This window comes from Manacus vitellinus, unplaced genomic scaffold, assembly GCF_001715985.3.
Source record: "Manacus vitellinus isolate BGI_N305 unplaced genomic scaffold, ASM171598v3 scaffold_5_pilon, whole genome shotgun sequence".
In the NCBI taxonomy this organism is placed as follows: Eukaryota; Metazoa; Chordata; class Aves; order Passeriformes; family Pipridae; genus Manacus; species Manacus vitellinus.
Window position 1 is genome coordinate 33,919,855 of NW_021940682.1, and position 21,860 is coordinate 33,941,714.

At 39.7% G+C, this 21,860-nt stretch overlaps 1 protein-coding gene across 4 annotated transcripts in view; it reads right to left on the reverse strand.

The window, feature by feature from the left end:
* Nucleotides 1-492: 492 nt before the first annotated feature.
* Nucleotides 493-21,860, reverse strand: part of RASSF3 (Ras association domain family member 3) — a 91,980-nt gene continuing 70,612 nt past the window's right edge. For 2 of the 4 annotated variants that reach the window (XM_008926524.3, XM_029963588.1), the window contains exons 3-6: nt 6,446-6,553; nt 4,856-5,123; nt 3,700-3,815; nt 493-3,343 (exon numbers count right to left, since the gene is read on the reverse strand). In XM_008926524.3, coding sequence (XP_008924772.2) covers nt 3,194-3,343; nt 3,700-3,815; nt 4,856-5,123; nt 6,446-6,553 — 642 coding nt within the window. In that variant the 3' untranslated portion in view covers nt 493-3,193. Of the gene's footprint in view, nt 3,344-3,699; nt 3,816-4,855; nt 5,124-6,445; nt 6,554-9,567; nt 9,601-10,521; nt 10,591-21,860 lie in introns of those variants that run through there. The other 2 variants (XM_029963589.1, XM_025895969.2) reach the window with 2 other exon arrangements.

Below are 21,860 nucleotides of genomic sequence, written 5' to 3' on the forward strand. Positions count from 1 at the left end.
ATTAGGGAGGATTAAACTGGTTTTGAAATCACAAAATAAGTACCAGAAAATTAAACACACGTTACTGGAGGAAACCACTAAAAAGTCATCAAAGATAAGAAGGAGTGAAATGCGTTTCCTGTGGAGCGCAGACCAGGGTATCACCTCCAGCCTTGCTGTATTTGCCTCGTGTTTCTGTGAGGTATTTTTTTTTTCTAGAAGGAAACTTCTGGCCTATGGGTTTTCCCACCCAGCACCACTATGTGCCCATGGCTGCATTCCTTCTGTGGTGGATTCGGCTCCATGAGGGGATCTGAAAATCCTGCCATTGTGAGACAAAATGTGGCGGCCCCATTGCCCTTGGCTCCCTTCCTCTTCTTCCAGGCAAACCTTAATTTACAGCTGTGTCTGCCCACAGCATTTATTGCTGCTGTACAAGGAAATCCATTTGGCTTCAAAGCAATCACAACACCAGCATCAGGTAAAGGAAAAACCAAACACACGCCACGAAACTGAGTATTGCCAACTTCAACTTTAATAACTGAACCATCGCTTTTTTGCCATTTCAGTAATAACTTTAAGGGGAATAAAAACTTCCCTACAAAAATAAAACTAAGCTTGTCAAAATTATAAATAGTTTAAATGTTTGTATTTAAAGACATACATTTTAATGTTTCCCTGCATTCCCCCTCCCCCTATCATTTAATCATTCTGGTACCATCATACAATTATATGAAAACAGTTTTGCAACAAAAACTTTGATAGTTCAATTTGATGCTAAAATTAAAAAAAAAAAAAGATAAAACTGACAAGGCATGACCATTTCTTTTAAATTAAAGCTGCTGTAATTGCCAGTGTGTAGAACAAAAATGAGAAAAGTTAACCCCACACATGACATCTTACAATAATTAACTGTGGACTAAGACAAAATTAAAATATAAGTTTATTTTGGTCCCCCACCCCCATCCCCTCCACCCCAAATCAAGACTCATAGTGCATACAACACTGATTGAGGTTTTTGGCTAAAGTAAATGCAGATGTGCCTACTTAAAAAGACTGATCGTTTAGTTCAAGTAAAACCAAAAAATTCACATATTTTTATACTCCACTTTTAAACTCAAACAGTGTTTGAATCTGAGCAACAAATGATTCAATATTGACAGTGATTATGTAATAATTACATAGCTATGGGCAGATACATAAGTAGATGTTAACAATATCCACCGACATGCTGCTGCATTCCTAGAAAAACAAATTGTAACAAAACACAAAAACATTCCCTGAACCATTATAAAGTGTCTCACTTGAAGATAATGTTACTAACTCACACATGCACTACCATGTTACATGTGAAATTAAGAAAACAAGATATGCCTTATATATACTTTATCGTTAGTACTACTCTTAATTTCTCTTAACCCTTTAAAACATTATGATTGTCTCATAAGCTTGCAAATTCTTTTTACCAAAAAAAAAAAAAAAATCTGTGAAGAGTTTTTAAAAAATCTTACTAAGGAAAGGAAACAAAGGCACAATTACATCAAATTAAGGGGAAGAACAGAAGCATCTTGGAGTTTCACACAGTATCCATTAGATGTCACTAAAGTTTTAACAATTCCTTGGGAATTTAAAACAACTTCTGCTGCTCTTCAATCGTTAGCACTCCTCCACTCCCCCACCCCCCGTATATAACTCATTTCCTCTCTGGCATGATAATGACTAAAGTATCAGTCACCCAAATCTGCCTCATGCTTCTATTGCACACCCACTTCTTTGGTTTCTTTTGAACATGCTTTTTTAGATAAATAACTCTGAAAGACCAACAATTATATTTACACTAAAGTAAAAAGTTTTCTTGCTACATTTTTCCTACTTTTAAATCAAGTAAATCAGCAGTCTGCAGAATTTGGTAATCAGTTTTTCAATTAAGAGCTTAAAAACTTTAAGGGAAAAACCTTCTGAATTACTAAAAGCATAATAAGCTCAGTCATCAACACAGACTTAAATAAATGTTAATTTTCTGCTGAGCTGGGAATATGAACAAGACATTTTACTTTCTTTGCCTGACTGAGCCTTTAACAAAGAAGCAGAGGAAGTTATTTTTACCTTTCAGATATGATAATTCAAAATTATCCAGCCTAAAAATGGATTGCTGAGCCAGAGGAAAGATCTGACTTAAAATAAAGACCAAATGCATCTGTAGTTGTAGCTTATGTCTGAACACTCACTAGAGGGGTATTTCTCACAGAGTTATCTGAGACATGGACCGTTTTTCAGAATTCAAGTAAGCAGCTTTTTAGCTTGTCCACACTTTTCAAACCCCCACTATGCGTTTATGGAACCCGCTTCTCCCATAGTGACTTGTATGTGCAGCTTCATTTCCATCCTTACTTAGCTTTTGCTTCTCATTCCTTCCCACTATTTCTATTATCTTTATTTCTTTTCCAGTGTGGATTTACACAGTTAAAAACCATACACTTATTCACAATATTATAAGCATCCTAAAACTTTAACCTTGTAGAATTAGTATTTTAACTTCCTCTGTGTAAATACTATTTCCATTTAAAACCAGCCTTCTCCTCTGTCAGCTTCTACAGTTCTCCTCCCTCAACTCTTACCTTCTTTCCAACTTTCTCTTTACCTTCTCCAGAAAGGCCACTTGAAAGCTTTCCACAAATTTCACAGTACAAACCACAAGATCTCGTGTGCCTTTCATCTATAATAGTTCTCTCACAAATTATACAGTAACTATCTGAAAACAGAAAGGTAGTGCAAATCAATTTCATCTGAAAGATAGTTCTCCAACTAATTCTCATTCAGATGGTTTTAATTTTTTTTAACCCATCAATTTGCACATCCTTACTTGTAAAGCTACCATTAAGCAAAGGAGAAAAAAAAAATCTTATTTCATAGCATCCTAGAAAATTGCTTACAGTTTCACAGCTTGCACCAAGGTAACTTGGAAAACTCTCTAGGAACACAGAGGATTGCAAACTGATGTACAAACATGCAGAATCCCTTACTTGCGGGTGCAAGATGCTAAGTGACCTGGCTTATGGAACTAAGTCTATAGCAAAATTCAGGTACCCTGGCATCACAAAACAGTCTTCTGAATAAGGAAAACTACTCTCTGCTGCTCTTTGTACGTTGGGTTTGGCATGCTATACTGACATTTGGTAGCGTGCATTTTTCCTGAGTGTCCTTTGGCCCCCTTTTAGCCAGGTTTAAACACTCCTCGAAGGGCTTCTTCAAGTTTGCCTCTGTAAGCTGCGTAACGGTTCTTTAAGATCTGCAGTTGGTCGTTTTCCTCTTTGTCCAGTATACGCAAGAAGTTTTGCAGTTCAGGAATACTGAAAGCTTCCCACTGGAAAGACAAAAAGCGAAAAGAATGGATGAGATGAACAGGAAATACACAAGACACAGTATTTTTAAACAAAACACTCAAAAAAATTTCAAGCTGGAACAGTAATGGGCACCCTCCCTGCACCCCTTAGGGAATCGGAAAACATTTTACTCTTTTAAATATTTTTCTGTTCTGCAAGTAACAACACGTCAGTCTAACTACAAATGAAATGTTTGCAAAAGGCACCAAGTAAATTAACAAGAAAAAAACCCCTAAATCTGTTTCCAAGAAGTGGATTGCCTTGTCAGCACAGACCGAACAGACGCCCATCCATGAAATCACACAAGCCCACCGAACCAGCACGGGTGTTGACGTACCATGACTTCTCCAGTTTCATGCTCACGTAGAACAAAACTGAGCATTTCTGTTCTGGGGCCTGCCACCAAGCGCAGGTAGAGGGGATGTTCTCTGTCTGACAGCTTGCATGTATAAACTGCAGGAGAAGGAAATCACAGTAATTATCATCTTTACCAACCATGTTTCAAACAGTTTGAATGACTAACACTAGCTAATGTGAGAAAACTTCGGAGATATGCATGGGTAGCCACAAAATTTACACATTGTATGTGTTAAGTCTACATAACGGTTTTGAACAAATGAGTTTCAGGGAAGAGCTGAGCAGGTGATTGATGGTGACAGTGCAACACTGCATTCACATAGGAATGAAATGGCCTCCAGTCAACACAATACACCATCTGAATACATGCAGGGCAGGGGAAAAAAAAAAAAACAACACAAGAAAAAAATACAACACAGATCTGTTGCTATATCTAAGCTTTTAGACATCAGAGCTGCAGGAACATTATTCTGATACTTTTTTCTCTTAAAAATCTCACACACAAAGTCTAAAAGACAACTCCGCCTGCCTGACATAGTTGGTGTGACTTGACAGCCAGAAACATCTGGACTCCTGAAACTGCTCTCAATGTCCATGGAAGAAGGTGGATTCTAAGTGCAAGAAAACAATGTTGGCAAAACGCACCTTTCCCTAAAAACACCTATTCCATCTTCTTGTCTTCCCAGTAACAACATACAACGAACCCCTAACAGCAGCCAGTGAACTGGGAGAGCCACGTGCACTAACTGACGCTCAGCACCTCGAGAGCTGTCTGCCAGTGCAAGGATCTCAGGCTCCTCAGACACCAGGGTTTCTTTTTTTTAAAAATCTATCCTGTAATTTAATCTCACAACTCTGCAGTGTATAAGGCTAGCTGAAAGTTAGAGCCTTATAACGGGGCATAAAATAAAATGTATAAATGTTTTGACAGGTGACTTTGTCTCTTGGGAATTATCCTGCAACATCCCCAAATCATTTACTCTGTTACACATACTACTTCTCATAAGGAAAAAAAGAGTGGGACTGTCACCTCCATTTATCTGAGTCCTTCCACCTGGCTTATTTCAAGTATTACTATAGCACAACTCCCTCACCAAGCCCCTCCACTACTGAAATGCCACAAGCTTGGCTTATACCTTGATCTTCCTTGTGACAGCGTTTATAAAGTGCAAACTTCGCGGGGTTGTCAGCCACAAAGAACTTTTTGAGCAAGGCCTCGATAACTTCGCGCACAGTGTTGGTGCTGCTGATGTGCAGGGTATTCACGCAGCCGTCCGGCAAGTAAAAAGCAGTTTCATTATTGCTGTGAGCACACCTCCCCTGGCTCTGGGAAGACTGCACAGTGATTGGTCTGCATAGTTCCATCTGGACTTTGATGAAGCCAGTGTAAATCCCATTTGCGTTCTGCAGCAGAAAGAAAGTACCCGACTGTTAAAATAAGCAATGACCAATTGTGACGTAACAGTGGAGCAGGCAGATTAAAAAACTCGTAGTGAAGAGAATTTAAATGCCACTGCAATACATGACATCTCACAGGAAAGGTATTGTTTCAATAATTCAGTTATTCTTTCTGGTTTATCTGCTGAATATTAATTTTTCTTACTGAATATTACTTTTTTTCTTATTAATAACTGTTGAATTCTAATAATATTAGGACCTCATCAAGCAAAAGATATGACAAACTAGTGGTAAGTTTTCACATTAGGAGAGAACTATGAAGTGAAAAAGACCATTAAACCCATCTTTAACAGATTTTGTGCAGAAATACAGAAATTATCTCCCATGTTTTAGCTGTGCTTGTCAACTTTAAAGCCTTTAACAGCTCAAATCCTGTTGCAATTGAAAAAAAAAACCAACCCAGAATAAATGCCAATCAACATGTGAAATTATTTATTCCAGTTGCTTCTGAAAGACAAAACTGATCAAACCTTACTGAGCCAGAAAGGTTTGGACAATCTGGTTTTAAGCATAGTAAGTCGTGATCCACATGGAAGCACATAACAAAAATTTATTTAGTTCATAGTCATATTTATATGGTTTAGGATATAACAGAATTTTAAAATTTCCATATACACCCACAGGAATACAGACAGTGTAACAACTGAGTAACAGCTTGTTAGGCAGATAGATGTGAGTTTTATTAGTATGGTCTTCAGTAGGCTTGACTGAGTATTTGACCTGGTTCACAATCCTTGGAAATGAGAAGTCTTATGTATTCCAGTCCATATTGTCTGTGTCCTGGGGGCAGGGGGAAAGTCTCCTCATGCTGAAAACCTCTATGACTACTCTGAAAATTAAGTCTCCTGTAATAAATAATGCATATTTCAACTTTCTTCATTGGTTGAGCATCTTGATCGGAGAGATACCAACAAAAATTTATCTACACAAACAAGATAAATGTATCTCTGTTTTTACCATCTGAGCATTTTCATCTAACAAATTTACTTCTTAGTGTCAACTGACAGTTTATTTCAAACACGTTTCAAATTACATCCATTTGTTTTTACTACAATTTGTTTTGATCCATATAAAAGAATTACATGAATAAGAACATTTCGGACATGAGATTTAATTTCCAGAATCCAAGGGAACGTCTCTTACAAAATCACTAAAACAGAGACAGTTTGATATGTAAGATGCTGATACTAAAATGATTTACAATGTGCTACGAAGTTACAGCTGAATTGCTCCTATTAAAAATTACAGGAATTCTATGCAAAACTTACCAAGGTCATCTTTAATTTATCGGTGACAGATGAATTATAGCTTTGTATCTTCTCTTTAACTTCTTCTTTACTGAGATAAACATGAGGTTCCCTCTCCTTCTGAACATCCTTCAAAAACAAGAGGCAGCAGTTTTAGAAAACAAAATAAAAATAATTATTTTAAGATTTTGGATATGACCATTCTTAGTCCAAGTGGTAATTATTCCACAGAGGCTCAACATAACAGTAATTAGCCGTACAGCAACATAAAGGATTAACCCGTTAAGCAAATCAAACACAACACTTGGACTGAAGGGAGATGGTTAAATCAACACACCCAAAAGACACTTGTGCCCTTTTTTTGCCAGCTGTTTTCATTCAAATATTAGCAGCAGTGTACAAAACAGCTCAGCTCATTTTATGGCTTGATTTGTTCATGTCAATGCCATGCCATACTGTTAAGAACACTGCTACAATTTTCATGAGATATTAGTTGGTACATCTGAATCAGTAGCTATTTCTGAACAAATGAAGAGTACATATGAAAACAACAGCATAATGTATTAAATAAGTAACACCAACAATCCCAGCATGTGGCAACAACACCACAGCATCCCTGAATTCCAAGGCCACAGACAGTATGTTACAGGGTCACTACCTACAACATGAACCATCACAAGTAACTCTCCAGATACAAAATGTTACACCAATTTTATGTTTTTTCCATGGAGGGAAGGCCTATTGAGATTTTTCAACTGTTGCTTTTATGAGGTTGCTATGGATTTTACTTGCAGCATTAAAACAAATCCCTAGAATTGGATTTTTTCCAAACAAACATTTGTTCCCAATCCATACTCCTGCAGCAAACCAGTGTTATAAATACACTCCGGTTTGTACCACTAGCACAAATGCCATATATAGTATGAAAGAGTTTCAGCTCTCAGCTTTAATGATTTAAGACTTCACTTAGAAAAGGAGAAGCTTTGAAGAACCTTTACGCTTTCAAAAAGAACATCTGAATATTCATTCACTCTATGGACAAACAGCTGAGTCACAGTGTTCCATCTGTCCTCACAAGCACATCCCAGCAGAGCTTATCCTGAGAAAGGATTTCCCTGACTTCAGTGGCCAGTCTTGTATCACAGTCTACTGGACACTACTCGGCACACACCTTTGCAGGCACTTCAGTTTGCCAGCACGACCTCGAAGATGAGCACATCTGCTGTGGCACTGGAAGCTTCCATTTACCAGAAAGAATCTGCAGAACTTTTTATGTCTCCTAATTTAAAACCAGCTACTTTTAGCTCTTCTGGGTTTAGTTTTTCTTTTCCTATATGGCATTTCACTAAATGACATGCTGGAGCAGACTTTTTTCCCATAGCTATAAAAAGAAAGGTGTGGTCTGAATGGGGAACTGCAAGTCAGAAACCCTGAATTCTGATCTGAGCTCAGATACTGATTTCCTGCATGACACAGAGAACATACCTTTATTTCACAGGTAAGGAAACCAAGGCAAAAAAGAACACTAGTGAAATACAACTCTATTAGTTCCTTAAGCACAACTCTAAGATTGTGTAGCATCTTGCACAGTTGCCAGATCCCACCTAATATATTACAAATACCAGATTACTGAACGTATTCAAAATTCAAATCTCTATTCTTGGCAGAGAAATGAAGCCTTCTTGCTCTTTTATTTTTCACCTTCCCCCTCCCCAAAACTGCCGTAACAAGGACAGACACAGCTTCATCTAAACTGCCCACTTCATCTCTCCAAAGGCTATTATAGCTTTGTAGTATTTTATTCAGGGGGAAACAAAGCAGCCACAGAAGGAAAAAAAGAAGTGGATGCTAAAGGGACAGGAAACAGTCTGCAGGCCTCTGGCATTGGCATATGATGCATTTCAAGAACTGAAGCTTTAACTTGGAACGTTCCTAGTCTGTCTAACCGCAGACAAACCCCTCATATAGACACCAGCCAAGACTCACCTCTCAGAGACAAGCACACTGTGGAGTACATCCCTCTCCAATCTGTTAATACTACTGATATCGAACTTCCAATAATGGACACCTCAGTTTTAATATTTATTATTAATTCTGATATTTATTATTATTCTGATTGTTCAAGCAGGTACCTACCCTGTTGGAGCCGACTGTCACCATGCTTACTGAAGTCATCCACAACATCCACTATCATCAAGCAAAAACACTAACCAGGAAAGAAGAAGAAACTCACCTTTCCTGTGTTCAAATCTCAAACTTTGTATAAGAAATAATTAACAAATTAACAACCACTTCCATTAACTTCTGTGCACCTTGAAGTTTAATTTCTCAAAAAGGACTTTTATCAACTTAGATGACAAAAAGAATCTATTGCCTTTAATGGTAATGGCATAGGGTAACTTCACAAGACTGACAGCTGGGTATTAAAACAAACAAACAAACAAACCCCCAAAAACCAAACAAACAATCCCACCTTGGTGAATTAGTAAGTACAAACAGATAGCAAGAAACTTTCTCCTGTTTTCATACAAGAGAGTTTTCAGGTACATTTCTGTTCTCCCAAGATGACATATTTTTCTAACAAAGTGACAGATATTTGGTCTGGTTGGAAAAGACACAAGCCCATGAGATCACTCCAGTCCTGGGCCTTGGCCATGGAACCAGCCATGACAGGCAAAACCCAAGCACAGCACCCAAGCAAGCTAATTTCCAACAGACTTGCTCTGGTGATGACTTGCAGTCAACCCTGTCAGGTGTGGCTCTGCCTATGGGTCGTGGGGCGTCACCGGTGCAGCCGTCATTCACTCACTCAACTGAGTTAGACATGATTCCATACTTGGACATACCACAGGAACTTCCGCCTTCTTGCAGTGGCACTAGAGGCTGGGCAATTTTGGCAAAGCTTAATTAAGCACGCAGAAAACACGTCTCTGTGTTTACACAAAAGCTGAGAGTACCTCCTTCTGAGCTATAACTCATTTTCTAAACAACCAAAGCCTGTGCCTCGACTAATTTTAACAGCATGTAGATTATATAAACATATGAACTAAATACAAAGAAGGGCTACAGGGATTAAAACAAATAAATAGAGCCAAAATCATTCAAGAAAAACACTATACATAATAGGCAGAAACGGTGTTTACCTTAATCATCATTTTCATCCCAGTCCACCATCTCTGACCATCAAGACCACTGACAGCAAACAGTGAAGCCACGTGTCCCAGGACACAAAACAGCTTGATGGCCACTGGAAACCTAAGCCTGAGATCTTCATTAATTAATTTGGAGATACCCTCCTGCTCCCAAACAAAAGCTCTAAACACTCCAACTGCTCACACATCAAGACACATAACTTCAAACAAGCAAAGAAAAACTCACCACTAGTTAGACAGCAGCACTTACAGAAAAATCACATTGCTGTCACACAGTTTACTGTCCCACATGACTGCTGTCAAGTGAAAGCCAACAAAAGAACACCTCACTAGGTTTATTATGATCAAGAGAGCCTCAGCCCACCATGATTCACTGGGTCAGCTGCTCTTAGTGGGTATTATTAAGCAGAACAAGCAGATTTGAGGCACCTGTGTATTCAAATTTTCCCCAATTATACTTAACCAACGTGCAAAGAGAAGCCGACAAGATGTTATACAGGTTTTTTTTCCTCCAACTTTCCTGGAGCTGAATTGCTCTCAGTATATGCTGGCACTTAAATTTTGACATACAGCTTTGTTTTAGCCATGTTAGAAGTTAAAATATGTAAGTCTTCTTCCACCAGCATACTTAGGTGGGTGGAAAAAGACTTGGCAACTCATTTTGAAATAACAGATCCTTCATATCAGGACCCACTAAAAGAAAAGTCATCCTCTGCTAACTTGCTTCTGTCTAACAGATTAAATTCCACTTTGTTATCTCAGCAGGTAAATGTATTACTTGTGAAGACCTTGAGTCATCCAATACAACAGCAGAGTAACAGCAGTAATTAATTAATCTCTACCATGCTTTACAATGTGCTTCTAACACCTTGCTCCCGAAATGGCTACCAAGCGGTTGAAGCCACACCTGCTCAGGGTGCAACTACAGGGAATGCCATTACTCACTCCAAAGTCAGCTGTTTGAAACAAAGGAGCCTGGGCATTTTGGAGGTGAGACATGGCACAGCTTCTTGAAGTCAGTTGCGCTGCTGAGGCGCGAGGGGAGCGCGATTCAGCTCCAGGCCGATTCAGATGCAGCTGATTCATCTCCAGCTCCCTACAAAACGCCCAGCACACGCCTCACAATGCCTGTATGCTGGGAATTGTGAAATGTCTTCCTTCAAAAGTTAGGCCTGGTGGTGAGTTTCCTAACCACAGATCCTTGCGTATGTCACAGCAGCAGAGTGAAGTATAAGCACAACCAGCAGAGCAGTTCACACTGTGTCTTCTGTCAGCCAAGACCTAGACACTGCTGGGATTAACAACAGCACTTCCGGGTGCTACTGTTCGAACCATGAACTTACTCTATAAAACAATGCACAAACTTTTCAATGTTATTTTTGTAAAAATAAAATAAAATATATAGAACTGAAGCTAAGTGTGACACTTCTATCACTTAGACAAATTATACTCTCAGTAATGTCTGCCATGTTTCCCTTTCTCTACCAGGCCCAAGGAAGTGTTTTCCCCATCAGAACTCCCTAGTCTCCTTCCATTCCCCGCTCCTCATGTAATCTGCTACTTCCTCGGCCCAGCACAAATATAGAAGATAAAAACTAATCTCAAGGAGACAGTTGAATACATGAGAATCCATACAGATAAGGACCAACACAGTAATTCTAGTCCGAGCCACTAACTTTTACGAAAATCATGCTGTCCTTTCCAGCACTTAGAGTGTACACCACTGGCAGCCATTTGTATAAAAGCCATTTCTCAGGTCAACCAAAGCAGCATTTATTCTCAAATGAAATTCCTCACCAACAGCTGCCAGTAAGAGGGAAATGAGGCAAGTGCTTTCATTTTCCCAAGGGGAATAGCTGGTCTTTCATTAGAGCTCATGATGCAATGCCTCTTCACAGTTGAGCTTCCTCTCAACAAAAAGGGCAGAAAATGTTTTTTCTTTATCACCTCCACCCCCCATGCTCATCCCATTTATTGTAGCGCAGATGTTTAGAGAAGCAGCACTCTCTTTTCAAACATTTATGCTCACTGCAAAGGCCTAGCTGAGACTAGCTCAGCATGAATCCTCAAGAAACACAACTAAAACTGCACAAATTACAATTAAAGTGAAGTGCAAATCAACTTGTGGTCCCGAAAAAGAAGAATCATATCACATCAGGGACTTTATGAAAGTCCAAGTCTCACGGTTGCTGCCAAACCCTATTCCTTCAGGCAGTAAGAAAGGGCTAATAAACTCAACAGCTAGCAATCTGCTATGGGATGAGGCTGAGAAAAAGTTCCACAAACAAAGAAAACTCCAAAGCCATGAAGCCTGTTTCCCCTCAGGATCCTTGCCTTGAGAGTCAGATGCATGGCTTCCCCAAACTGCTACTGCAGTATTCTATTTATAGAGGGATACAAAAAAAGTCTCTCTCTTCTATCCAACATATTATTTTCAAAAAGCTTCAAGAAATTAGCATTTATTGAGGAATGGGGAACCAAGCTCCTCCTAAATACTCTTAATATTTCAGCTTGGAAGACAAAGAAAAATTATAATGGATGAAAAGTTAAACCTATCCCTGGAACACATATAAAGTATTTTTATAAGAAATCTGAAGAACCAAAGACCTATGGGAACTCAAGCCAACTTTTAAGACATATCAGAGTTCCTATCTCCAGCTTTCCCATTTATCCCTCATATACAGTGACCATGATTCAGTCAGATGAGTGAAGATGCCCTGATCTTGCTATAAATTGTGGCCAGGAATAATTTTTGAAACAAAGCACTGAGGGTTTGACAAATGAGAAATGCAGCCTAATACACATTTTTTTAAAAAAGTCTTGTTTAGTCATAAAAATTTCAGCTAGTGCACCCTACTTATATCACGTTTATATCAGAGAAGGGATTTAACTAATGGTGCTATCATACAACAAAGAAAGCCCAACAGAGAATACAGGAAGGAAAATAGAGAAAGGGAATTCTGATCTCAGCTGTTGCTCCTTCTACAAGCAAGAACATTCTCTTTTCTACAGTCTGTCAGCATTCCCACAGGAAAGAAAGAAATTGAAACCTTGCAATTAAACTATTTTGAAACACATTTTGCTTCTCCCTCATCCTAACTTCTAAGAGCAGAGCAGCTTTGCCAGTGACAGCAATCTCTCCTTCCACCCTGGGGCAAGCCTGAACTTAGGATATGTGCTCTTCCTTCATCTGGAACCCAGGTAGAGACACTGGTCACATCCATCCACAAATAGCCAGTCAGAGACACTAGTAGCCAGAAAGGTATGGAGAAGACCAAATGGGGGCAGGGTAACCAGGGAGAAGCATTAACATCCAAACAGCTCCAAGCATTGCACCTCACCACACGGCTGCACCTGGAAATGTTTGCATCCTCCTGAATAGGGTGAGTTTGCTCTCTAGGTCAGGGCAAGGGGAATTTTTCTAACTGGATGGATGTGGGCAGAATAATCTCTGTATCTTCTTGTGATACGTTTGCTTTCTGCACTCAGTAAGATCCAGTTCCCCCAGTGGCACATAGGGCAAGGAAGCAGTCTCTTTTTTAGAAAAACATTTTGTTTTTCTAAGCAGGTTTGGCTGACCTGAATCTTAAACAATTATCCTGACAGTCAGAGAGAGTTCAAGAATATCCTGCATCATGTCCTCCTGAGGGAGCAAGAGAAGTGGCACCCTCCCAGGTGAGGGGTATGAGGGGTACGGTGCATCCACTCTGATATTCTGCCTTCAACAGCAGCAAAAACAAAGGCTATTTCAAGCAAGCACGTGAGCCTTTTCTGCAGCCTCTCTGCTGGCATCCACAAGTGTTGTAGCAGGAATTCAGAGGGCACCTCCCTTCCGAGTCTATTTAGTGTCCATTTATGGACATAGGCACTGATGCCTATGCATGCACATAAACCCTTTTTGAACCTGCCAACACTGCCTGTCCCTACACTTCCTGTGGCAGCAAGTTCCAGACATTCATGACTGCTGTGTGAAGAAGTACTGCCATCTGCTTTAAGCTGATCTTCTACTAAGACAACTTCTCTTAAACACATTGAGTACCCCTTAATCCTAATATGGCAGGACCTCGTGAACTCGAGTTTCACATTCGGTTTACACATTACCTTTGTGATTTGGTAAGCCACAATCACACACACTTCCTTTTTTTCTTCCCCAAAGTGAGGAGCCTTGAACTCCTTAATCTTTACTAAGATTAAGTAGCTCCATCCTCTCAATCATTTTACAGAGGGGTGAGCCCTTCCTGGGATGTGGGGACCAGAGCTGCATCACAACTTGTGACCTAAGTACACCAAAGCTTAGGTGCTCTTTGTTTACACATCTTGCATGCTACAGGTCTATAAAAATCTTTATCTGTGATGCAATGTGAAAAGTCTCCCTTCCAATGCTCTTCCATAGTGGTTAAAGAAATCTCCATGCAACTACCACAGCTTATAATTTTATCATAATTTTACAAGGTACAGGCATTACAGGTAATAAGTTACTTGCAGACTATTTTCAGTTTTTCCACCATGAGGCTAGGCATGCTAATGAAAGCACTGAATGACAAAGTAAAGTATTATGGCTCCTGGCTGACTCCCCTGATGTAAACACTCAGATGTTTACATGGTGAATATTTTTAAGCAGCAGAGAAACAAATTAAGAACTGTGACTTCCCTTTACTCCTTTTAAGAAATTATTTTCCTTCAGAGGCAATACAAACACAGTTCATATTCAGGAATTGTGAAAGGAAGGCTAGAAAAAGGAAACTATTTGTTAGTGACATTAACACTGCTGTTTAAGTTTCATTTAAGTTTATCATGACCTCACCTCTGAAAACCCCTAGTTACAAACCCTGTCATACCCTACATGGCTGTACTTCAACTATTGGGATGCAACCCAGTTCACAAAAAACCAGTCATCTGTTTAAAGTGAAAACCAACTACACAAATAATAGTAACTGAGGTTTAGCATTACATTTTGTCTGCAAAGACACTACAGATTTTACACGTATGTGTACATTTTTCCCCCCTCCATATTATGACATATTTTTAAAGAAATATATTACGTGATTTAAAAAAAATTCAACAGCTGTTTCAGTTTTGCACATTTCAGTAAAACTAGATGTAAGAAACATCACAAACAGTAAATCTCCTTCAGGTCTCCTCTCTAGAAAGTGTGAGTTTTATCTGCTGGCTAATTTAGCTCATAAGAGATTTAATGAACTAAAATGGATTACCAGCCTCTGTGAATTGTACAACAAAATCAAGCTTTTAACAGACAGTTAGGAAACCAGTTTATACAAAGTATTGTATTGAAAACTAATTAGTATATCTTGAAGGTTAAGTATGGTCTGGAACCCAGGCTATTAAAACAAGTAGCGATCAAACACTTAAGTGGTATTAGCGCTCTGGGTTGTTACACCACAGTATTTGCATGTGACCCTGCAATGCAAGAATACAACATGCTCCATATCCAACAGAAGGAAGGAAAGGGTTGTTTGCAACGACAACCTTCCCAGTCTTCAAATGTAGCTACCTACATTTTACATTAAAATTGGTACTGGAAACCAACCAGCCATTCCTGGGGAAGCACAAGCCCCATGCTCGGCCAAGGCATGCAGGCTTCTCCCTGTGCTTACTGCCAGCACTGTCCACTCTGAGGCAAGCTCAGTCATGGGCCTTGTCTCAGCAGAAGCTGGGCAACGTCCCAGCTTTTGCCAAGTGTGTCAGACACCATTTTATCTTTAGAGCAACATTCCCTTCCTGGGCTCGGTTGGGTAGTTCAAAGATTGTGTCACCAAATTATTTTTTAAGCCTCCTGACAAAATCTGCCCGTATCAAGGAAAGGCAACAACTTCATAACGAGGCCCAGCCTTAGGGCTGGTGTTAGACAGAAATGGTGAGTCTGCACATGGTCACAGTCCCACCAACCAAGTCATTTTTATTTGGATTTGTTCCACTTCAAAGCAATTAAAAAACACAAACCTCAGAAATGCACAGTAACCATTCTCATCGAGGAAACATCATGCAATGCACTCACTGGCTCTTCGGACATAGAGCAACCCTGACAGTTTTCCCTCACTGTGGATACTGCAGTGAAAACAATGTTCAGAAAGAGGTCCAGTCTTGTCAAGAAGATACTGGCCATGGGGAGGATGTAGGGGGGAGTATATTGTTTGAAGAACACACAGTCTTCAAATTCAAAAAGTTACTGTTACTGTCTTTATCAACCTGGCACTGATATCACATTTGAAACTTTTCTGAAAGGAAAAAGCCCTCCTCCACCACACATGCATCTCAAAACCCCACAAAATTAAGGAAGTACAACTCTCTCTTTTTCAAATGAAGTCTGCATTTGAAAGGCCCCAAAAGCCCATAACAATAATTTTGGGGAGGGGGGCTGGGAGACGTTCAAAGTTGTAAGCAATCACTGGTATCTTCAGTAAAATACACAACCTCTAAGCCAAAGTAGCAGAAGTATCTTCTTAGTAGGTTAAATATGATCACGATAAAACCACTGCATGCATTTAAAATCAAGTTATGTAACTGCTGCTTCATATATATACAAAACAGTAAGCTAAAAACTAACTCCATCTAAAATCCAATAAAGTTTACAGTGACTGTAGCTCTACTTCAAGTTAGGTTTTTATTAAGTAAGTCCATAAGAAATATTTTTACACCAATACTACATCTCTCACTGCACTCTACACAGTTTCCACAAAATATTAAAAAACCAGTCTCTTCAAAGAGGCATCCAAATTAGATATTTCACATAGAACAGACAAAAGGAGGCACTCCTGCAGTCTAGCCTGCATGAAAAATTTCTTTCACACTCCAGAGAATTTGTATCACCTGCCACATTTAATTAACCATTAAAACTGTAATGACTGCACCCTTCTGTAAGTCTTTATATTAGCATGTTTTATTAAAAATCTGATAGTATTGAAATGGTATTTCTAAAGCAGCAAACTACAATCATTAGCTTTACCTACTACTGCCTGATCTAATCTGGCAAAAATTCAAGAGAGAGAAGAGGAGAGGGGGCAAACTAGGCAACCATCTCAGTACTGCCACCTTGTACTACTGTAGTGTCAAATTAAGTTGACCTTAATGATAAGATTTTACCTCTCTTTTGTATCCCCAGCCTTGAGAGGTCAAATGCTTAAAAATAAAAACCAGAACCCCCTGGTCAAGTACCTATCTCAAGGCTGCACCCTTCGTTCAATTTGACCGGAGTTCCAGTTTGAACTTAGCAAAGCTTCAGAGCTCAGATTTGACTGCTCCTCCAGTAAGAAGGAAAATAAAAGGCTTGAACCAATCTTGGATTCAACTTTGCTGCAGCTCTCTGGTTAAAGTTATTCCTCTCACCTTGCAGACGATGAATGCAGCAGAGCATTCATGGCTCACACAAGAAGAAACTGGTAAGGGCAGTGGGGGCTGCTGGGCCTTAGCCATTCAGCCCCATGCCACCACCCGAAGGCCATGTCCTGTTCACATTGATAAGGTGGTACTCGATCCTTAGATCTCTGCATTGTGAGGTAACCGACCAACTGATTCAGCAAGATTATGTCTTGAATAAACTCATCAGCATGGTAATGATAATCTGCTTCTGAGGGGTTTTCATCTCATTTTTCTATCACCTGTTTGTTTTTTTTTTACTACTCACTCGCACATTTAACAGGCTACCAAGCACTTCAGTTGCAAGCAGAGCAGGACTGACAAAGGGATAAGGTTTCCTTAAAACTCCTACATTCTCTAAAAAGACAGATGAGACATATTATTGGCATTACAAAAACTGAAAACTGCCACCAACTTATTTGTCTCAACCCTTTTTGCAAAAATATGCTTGCTGCCCAGTTTCAGTATGAATTTATTTTACAGAACACACACATTTATTTCTTACAAATGAATCTAGATGCCTTCCATGCTGGGACAATTTAAAAGATAACTGCTTTTAGCCATATGCCTGCTCCTCTGCTGGATGCTATCACTGTCTAAGAAACCAGTGTTAGCAGTCACAGTCCAGTAACAGACTCCTTTCTTAATTAGAATGAACATGGTAATTTTTTTCTTTTTACAGGTGAAAAAGAACAAGATAAACAAATTGAAAACAGAAGAATTAGTAAAGGTTTTATTTTTGTACAGGTTAAAAAGAAGCCACAGATACATAAACAAGCATTAACCAAGTCTGCAGCATAAGAGAACTACAGTGCAATAAACACTTCAGCCACAGGTCCCAGTTTACCCTAACACTGTGCTAGCCTGATACCATGTGTCAGCAGACAGTTTACACCATTAACATCTCCAGTGCTGATCTGAGTATGCTGCTCCCTCCTCATCAACTCACAATTTCTGTACCAGGGCAGACAATTCCATAGTAGCGAATCACTTCAGAATTACAGGACAATTGTTACACTCATTTTTTTTTTAATGACATCAATAAGAGTGGGGTGATACCAGTCCTAGTTAGATCAATGCTGACAGGATACAGTGGAGAGAGGAGAACAGTGTAGGAGGTCACAACGGGTAGGCATTCAAGGGAGGTGTGAACAGAAGACTTCAGAACACAGTTAACGAATATCCCACTGGAAAAGCTGGATAAACAAACTCTCCTTCTGAGGAAAGGTCTGGAGACCAGCAATTAGGCTGCACTGGAGATCAGGGCTTGCTTATAACCTGATGCTATGGCCCACTTCCAAACACAAGTTATTTTGCCATCCTGGAGAATAGCCACCAGGAAAACAGAGAAGGGGGAAAAAAGTTTACATGCTTTGTTCTTAAGCAGCAATTGGGTGTTGACTTTACAACAAAAAGTTCAAAAGTCGTTCTTTTTTCCTTTCCAAACAGCTATTTCCCTGCTTTTATGGGCAGGATGTTACAGGCACAAGGAAGTGCTGCCTACTCCACCTTTCCTTAAGCCCGACTTCTGTTTCAGGAAATGTAATTATGAAGCTCATGAAGGTATGAGATCTGTTAGAGCTGATATTCATTTCAGGTGGAAGCAGAAGAGAGTCTGGTAGAATTTCTCATTAAAAAAACCTATCCTGATTAATGTTAAAGAGAATAGGGATAATCAGTACTCACCACACCCTCTGAGAAAACACTCTTAGAAGACAGGACACATTAAAAAGGATGGGCCACCTTATGGGCAAACATCAGCTAAGCAAACAGAATTTCCTCAAAAAAACAACAAATCCTGCAAAGAAAACTCACAAATTGCTTTTTAATAAAAGTACCTGAAATATTTTGTTAACATTTTCTGTACTTTAATGGAAAATAAGCACCTGCGATTTTAGAGGATAAAATAAAGCAAGCAACCTGATTTCAACTCCATTTTGACAGGGGATCAAAATTAAAGATTTTTTAAAAACCCAAACAAACCACTGCCCAACTGGAAACACTGCATTTGCCTATGACTATAAACTTAAACTTGTTAAGTTACTAAATTATACCACTATTTTATATTTTTAGACGTTTATCAATCTTAGGAGCCATTCTTGGCTTACAAATATCCACATGCATCCTTAAACTATATAGTCAAGGAGAGTCTTTTCAAGAGCTGGAAAAATTAGGAACATATCTGGAACTTCTGATGCACACAAAAGCATTAGTCCTGTAAATAGATCAGTCAGTTCACACCCACTCTTCCAGTGAGCATATATAATACAGGTGCACTAACAAGACCTTTCTAACTGCGGACTTCCCACATGTGAGTGAAGGGCCTCAGCTTTACACACCTCTACCAAACACGTAATGAATTACCGTTTTGGTTTTTGTTTCTGTTCCAAACCTGCACAGGCAATTTAGTCAGCACACTGAAATTCAGCCAAATTTCTACCAGTAGCTCCTTTGTATAACGTGACAGCAAAAACTTCTCAAATTAACAAATGCTACAAGTTCATGTAAGAAGTTCCCCTGTAATGCCTGGTTGCACAGCGCAGGGAAGCAGTAGAGGATCACGCTGCTGTTTCCTACGCAGCATCCGCGCCAGTCAGTACCATATTATAGTACAAGGAGCAGACCTGGACTCTGCAGACAACAGAACAGTGCAAAGAAACAATTCAGTTTTAAAAGGGGTTTAAAAGGCATTAATTTAGCATCCAAACAATCACTTCTGTTCCACATTATGAATGCTGAAAGTTACAGTAGCATAGTAATAAGTGTCACCTTTGCACATAAACTACAAGGCACCCCTGAACCTAAGAAAGTTCTCTCAAGATAGCAGAGCCTGGTCCTCGATTATCAGGACCATTCATCAGTAAGCCCTAATGAAATCAATAGGATTATTCATGCAGTCACTTATTAATCACTAAGTTTTAATGAACTTCAGTGTAGTTACATAGGCTAAGGTGACACACATTGATGCCCACATATGCAGGAAAGATACGTTTTCAGAAAAAATAACATCACAACATCAAAGCGTGGAAACACAGGACTCTAAAGGAAGCTTACTACGTGCTTTTAATCAAATGATTTTTATTATGCAAGTGGGAGGAAGCCAGCCACAGCTTTTCAGCATTTCAGAAAAAGAGCAGAGGCAATCTAAACAAGCAAACTACAAAGCATGCAAGTGATCCTAAGAAAAGATAATGTTGTGAGGTGTACAACTTGAGGTGCCACCACACCTTCCATTTGTGCTTTAGTAAGTTGCATTTTGTTTGCAATTTCTCAATCTAGTAAATCTTACTAATTTACCTTATTGGAAAATTAACAAGACTCCCAAACACCTTATGGGCTTAACCAGACTAGGAAACACCACATTTCTAGTGAGTCATAAGAAGCTTAGTTCTATCCTAAGCAAAGACACTGATCAAAAGTGCTGTCCCCTCCTTTGTACTCCACAAAATTATACTAGAAATGAAGCACCCCTGCTCCCAGGCACCCTCCCACACAGGTGGTTCAGGTCACAGAGCCCATACACAGGAAAGCCAAGGAGCCTGCTCTGGGATGAGGCTTTCCAAAGCACTCTCTGCATCTGGAAGGAGGGCAGGCACTGCATAGACCCTGCATCATGTTCTCCTCCTGCTGCCAGAGTCCCAGCTCCATGCCCCAAACTGCAAAGAATGAAACTGGGCAAGAAATACCTATTTTTTCCAACAGAATTAACCACACTGAGCTGCCCTCCTTTCCTGCTTGGCATATCTCAGGAGACCATCAGCTACCACTATCTGTTTTTCCTGCCCACACAGGACACCTGAACCCAATCTGATTTCAAAGTGCTTTGAAAGAAATTCATGTGCACCTAAACAGGCAGGTGTAATGCTGCCAGGGGGTCATGCTCTTGTTTTAACAAGTTCAGGTGTTGTCAATAAAATGGGTTAACAGAACAATTTTCACCTCAGAAGCAGATTCTTTTATGTATGTTAATAATAGATGATAAGTAGATGACTGACTGCTCTACCTGGTGACACTCTCAAAGTCAGTGGGTGGAGAGAGGGTCTCCACTGGCAGGCACTGGAGTACAAGCCCTTTGTGCAATCTTGCCCATGAACTGGGGGGAAATATGCTCCTGTGTATTAGGACTGCTCTCATAACCTGCACTCCTACTCCCTCTGGGATCTCTTTGCAAACCACTACTGGTTAAGAGAACAGTTTGCCAGCACAACTGGAGATTCCTGGGAATATTTTGCAAATCAGCTGTAAACGGTAGGCTTAGAAAACCCTTTCTAAACATTACACAGAACAAGGAAACATGATCCCTGCACTCATAACCTCAGCACTCTTGCATTTCAGTTTACAGTGAGTCCCATAGATCTGTTTAACAGGACATTTTGGAATACCAAGTTATCAGGAATGCTGGCAACAGAACACTGATCTTCACGTTAACTCTTCTAACATTACAAGATCTGCTTCAGTTCAGAAAGAATAGTCCCACTGCAAGGGCTACTGCCACCCTCCACCACAACAGCTGTTTGCAGAACGTGATTTCTCTCTGCATCCAAACCCTCACTGATATTTGCTGTTGTGATCCAAGCTGTTTAAGTGACTGCATAGTTGTGAAGTAAAAAAAGCACTGAACAAACGCAGATTTTAAATAAAGACTTAACGTAAGAAAAAGGAGCCAAGAGAGCACAGCAATGCTCAATTAGGTTTATAAATAACAACGCAACTCCCCCCACATCCAGACTGACTTAGAAACTCCCAATCTCCCGCTTGCTTATTAGAAACAAGAGCCATCAAAATGCTGCCAAGGGACACCTGGCCCCTTAAGAGGCCTCCCATTTACTGTCTCTGCAGCTGGATAATGGGAAAAGTCACTATTTTTCACTCCAGCACTCAAACCAGGAATGAAGATCCAGTTCAGATTT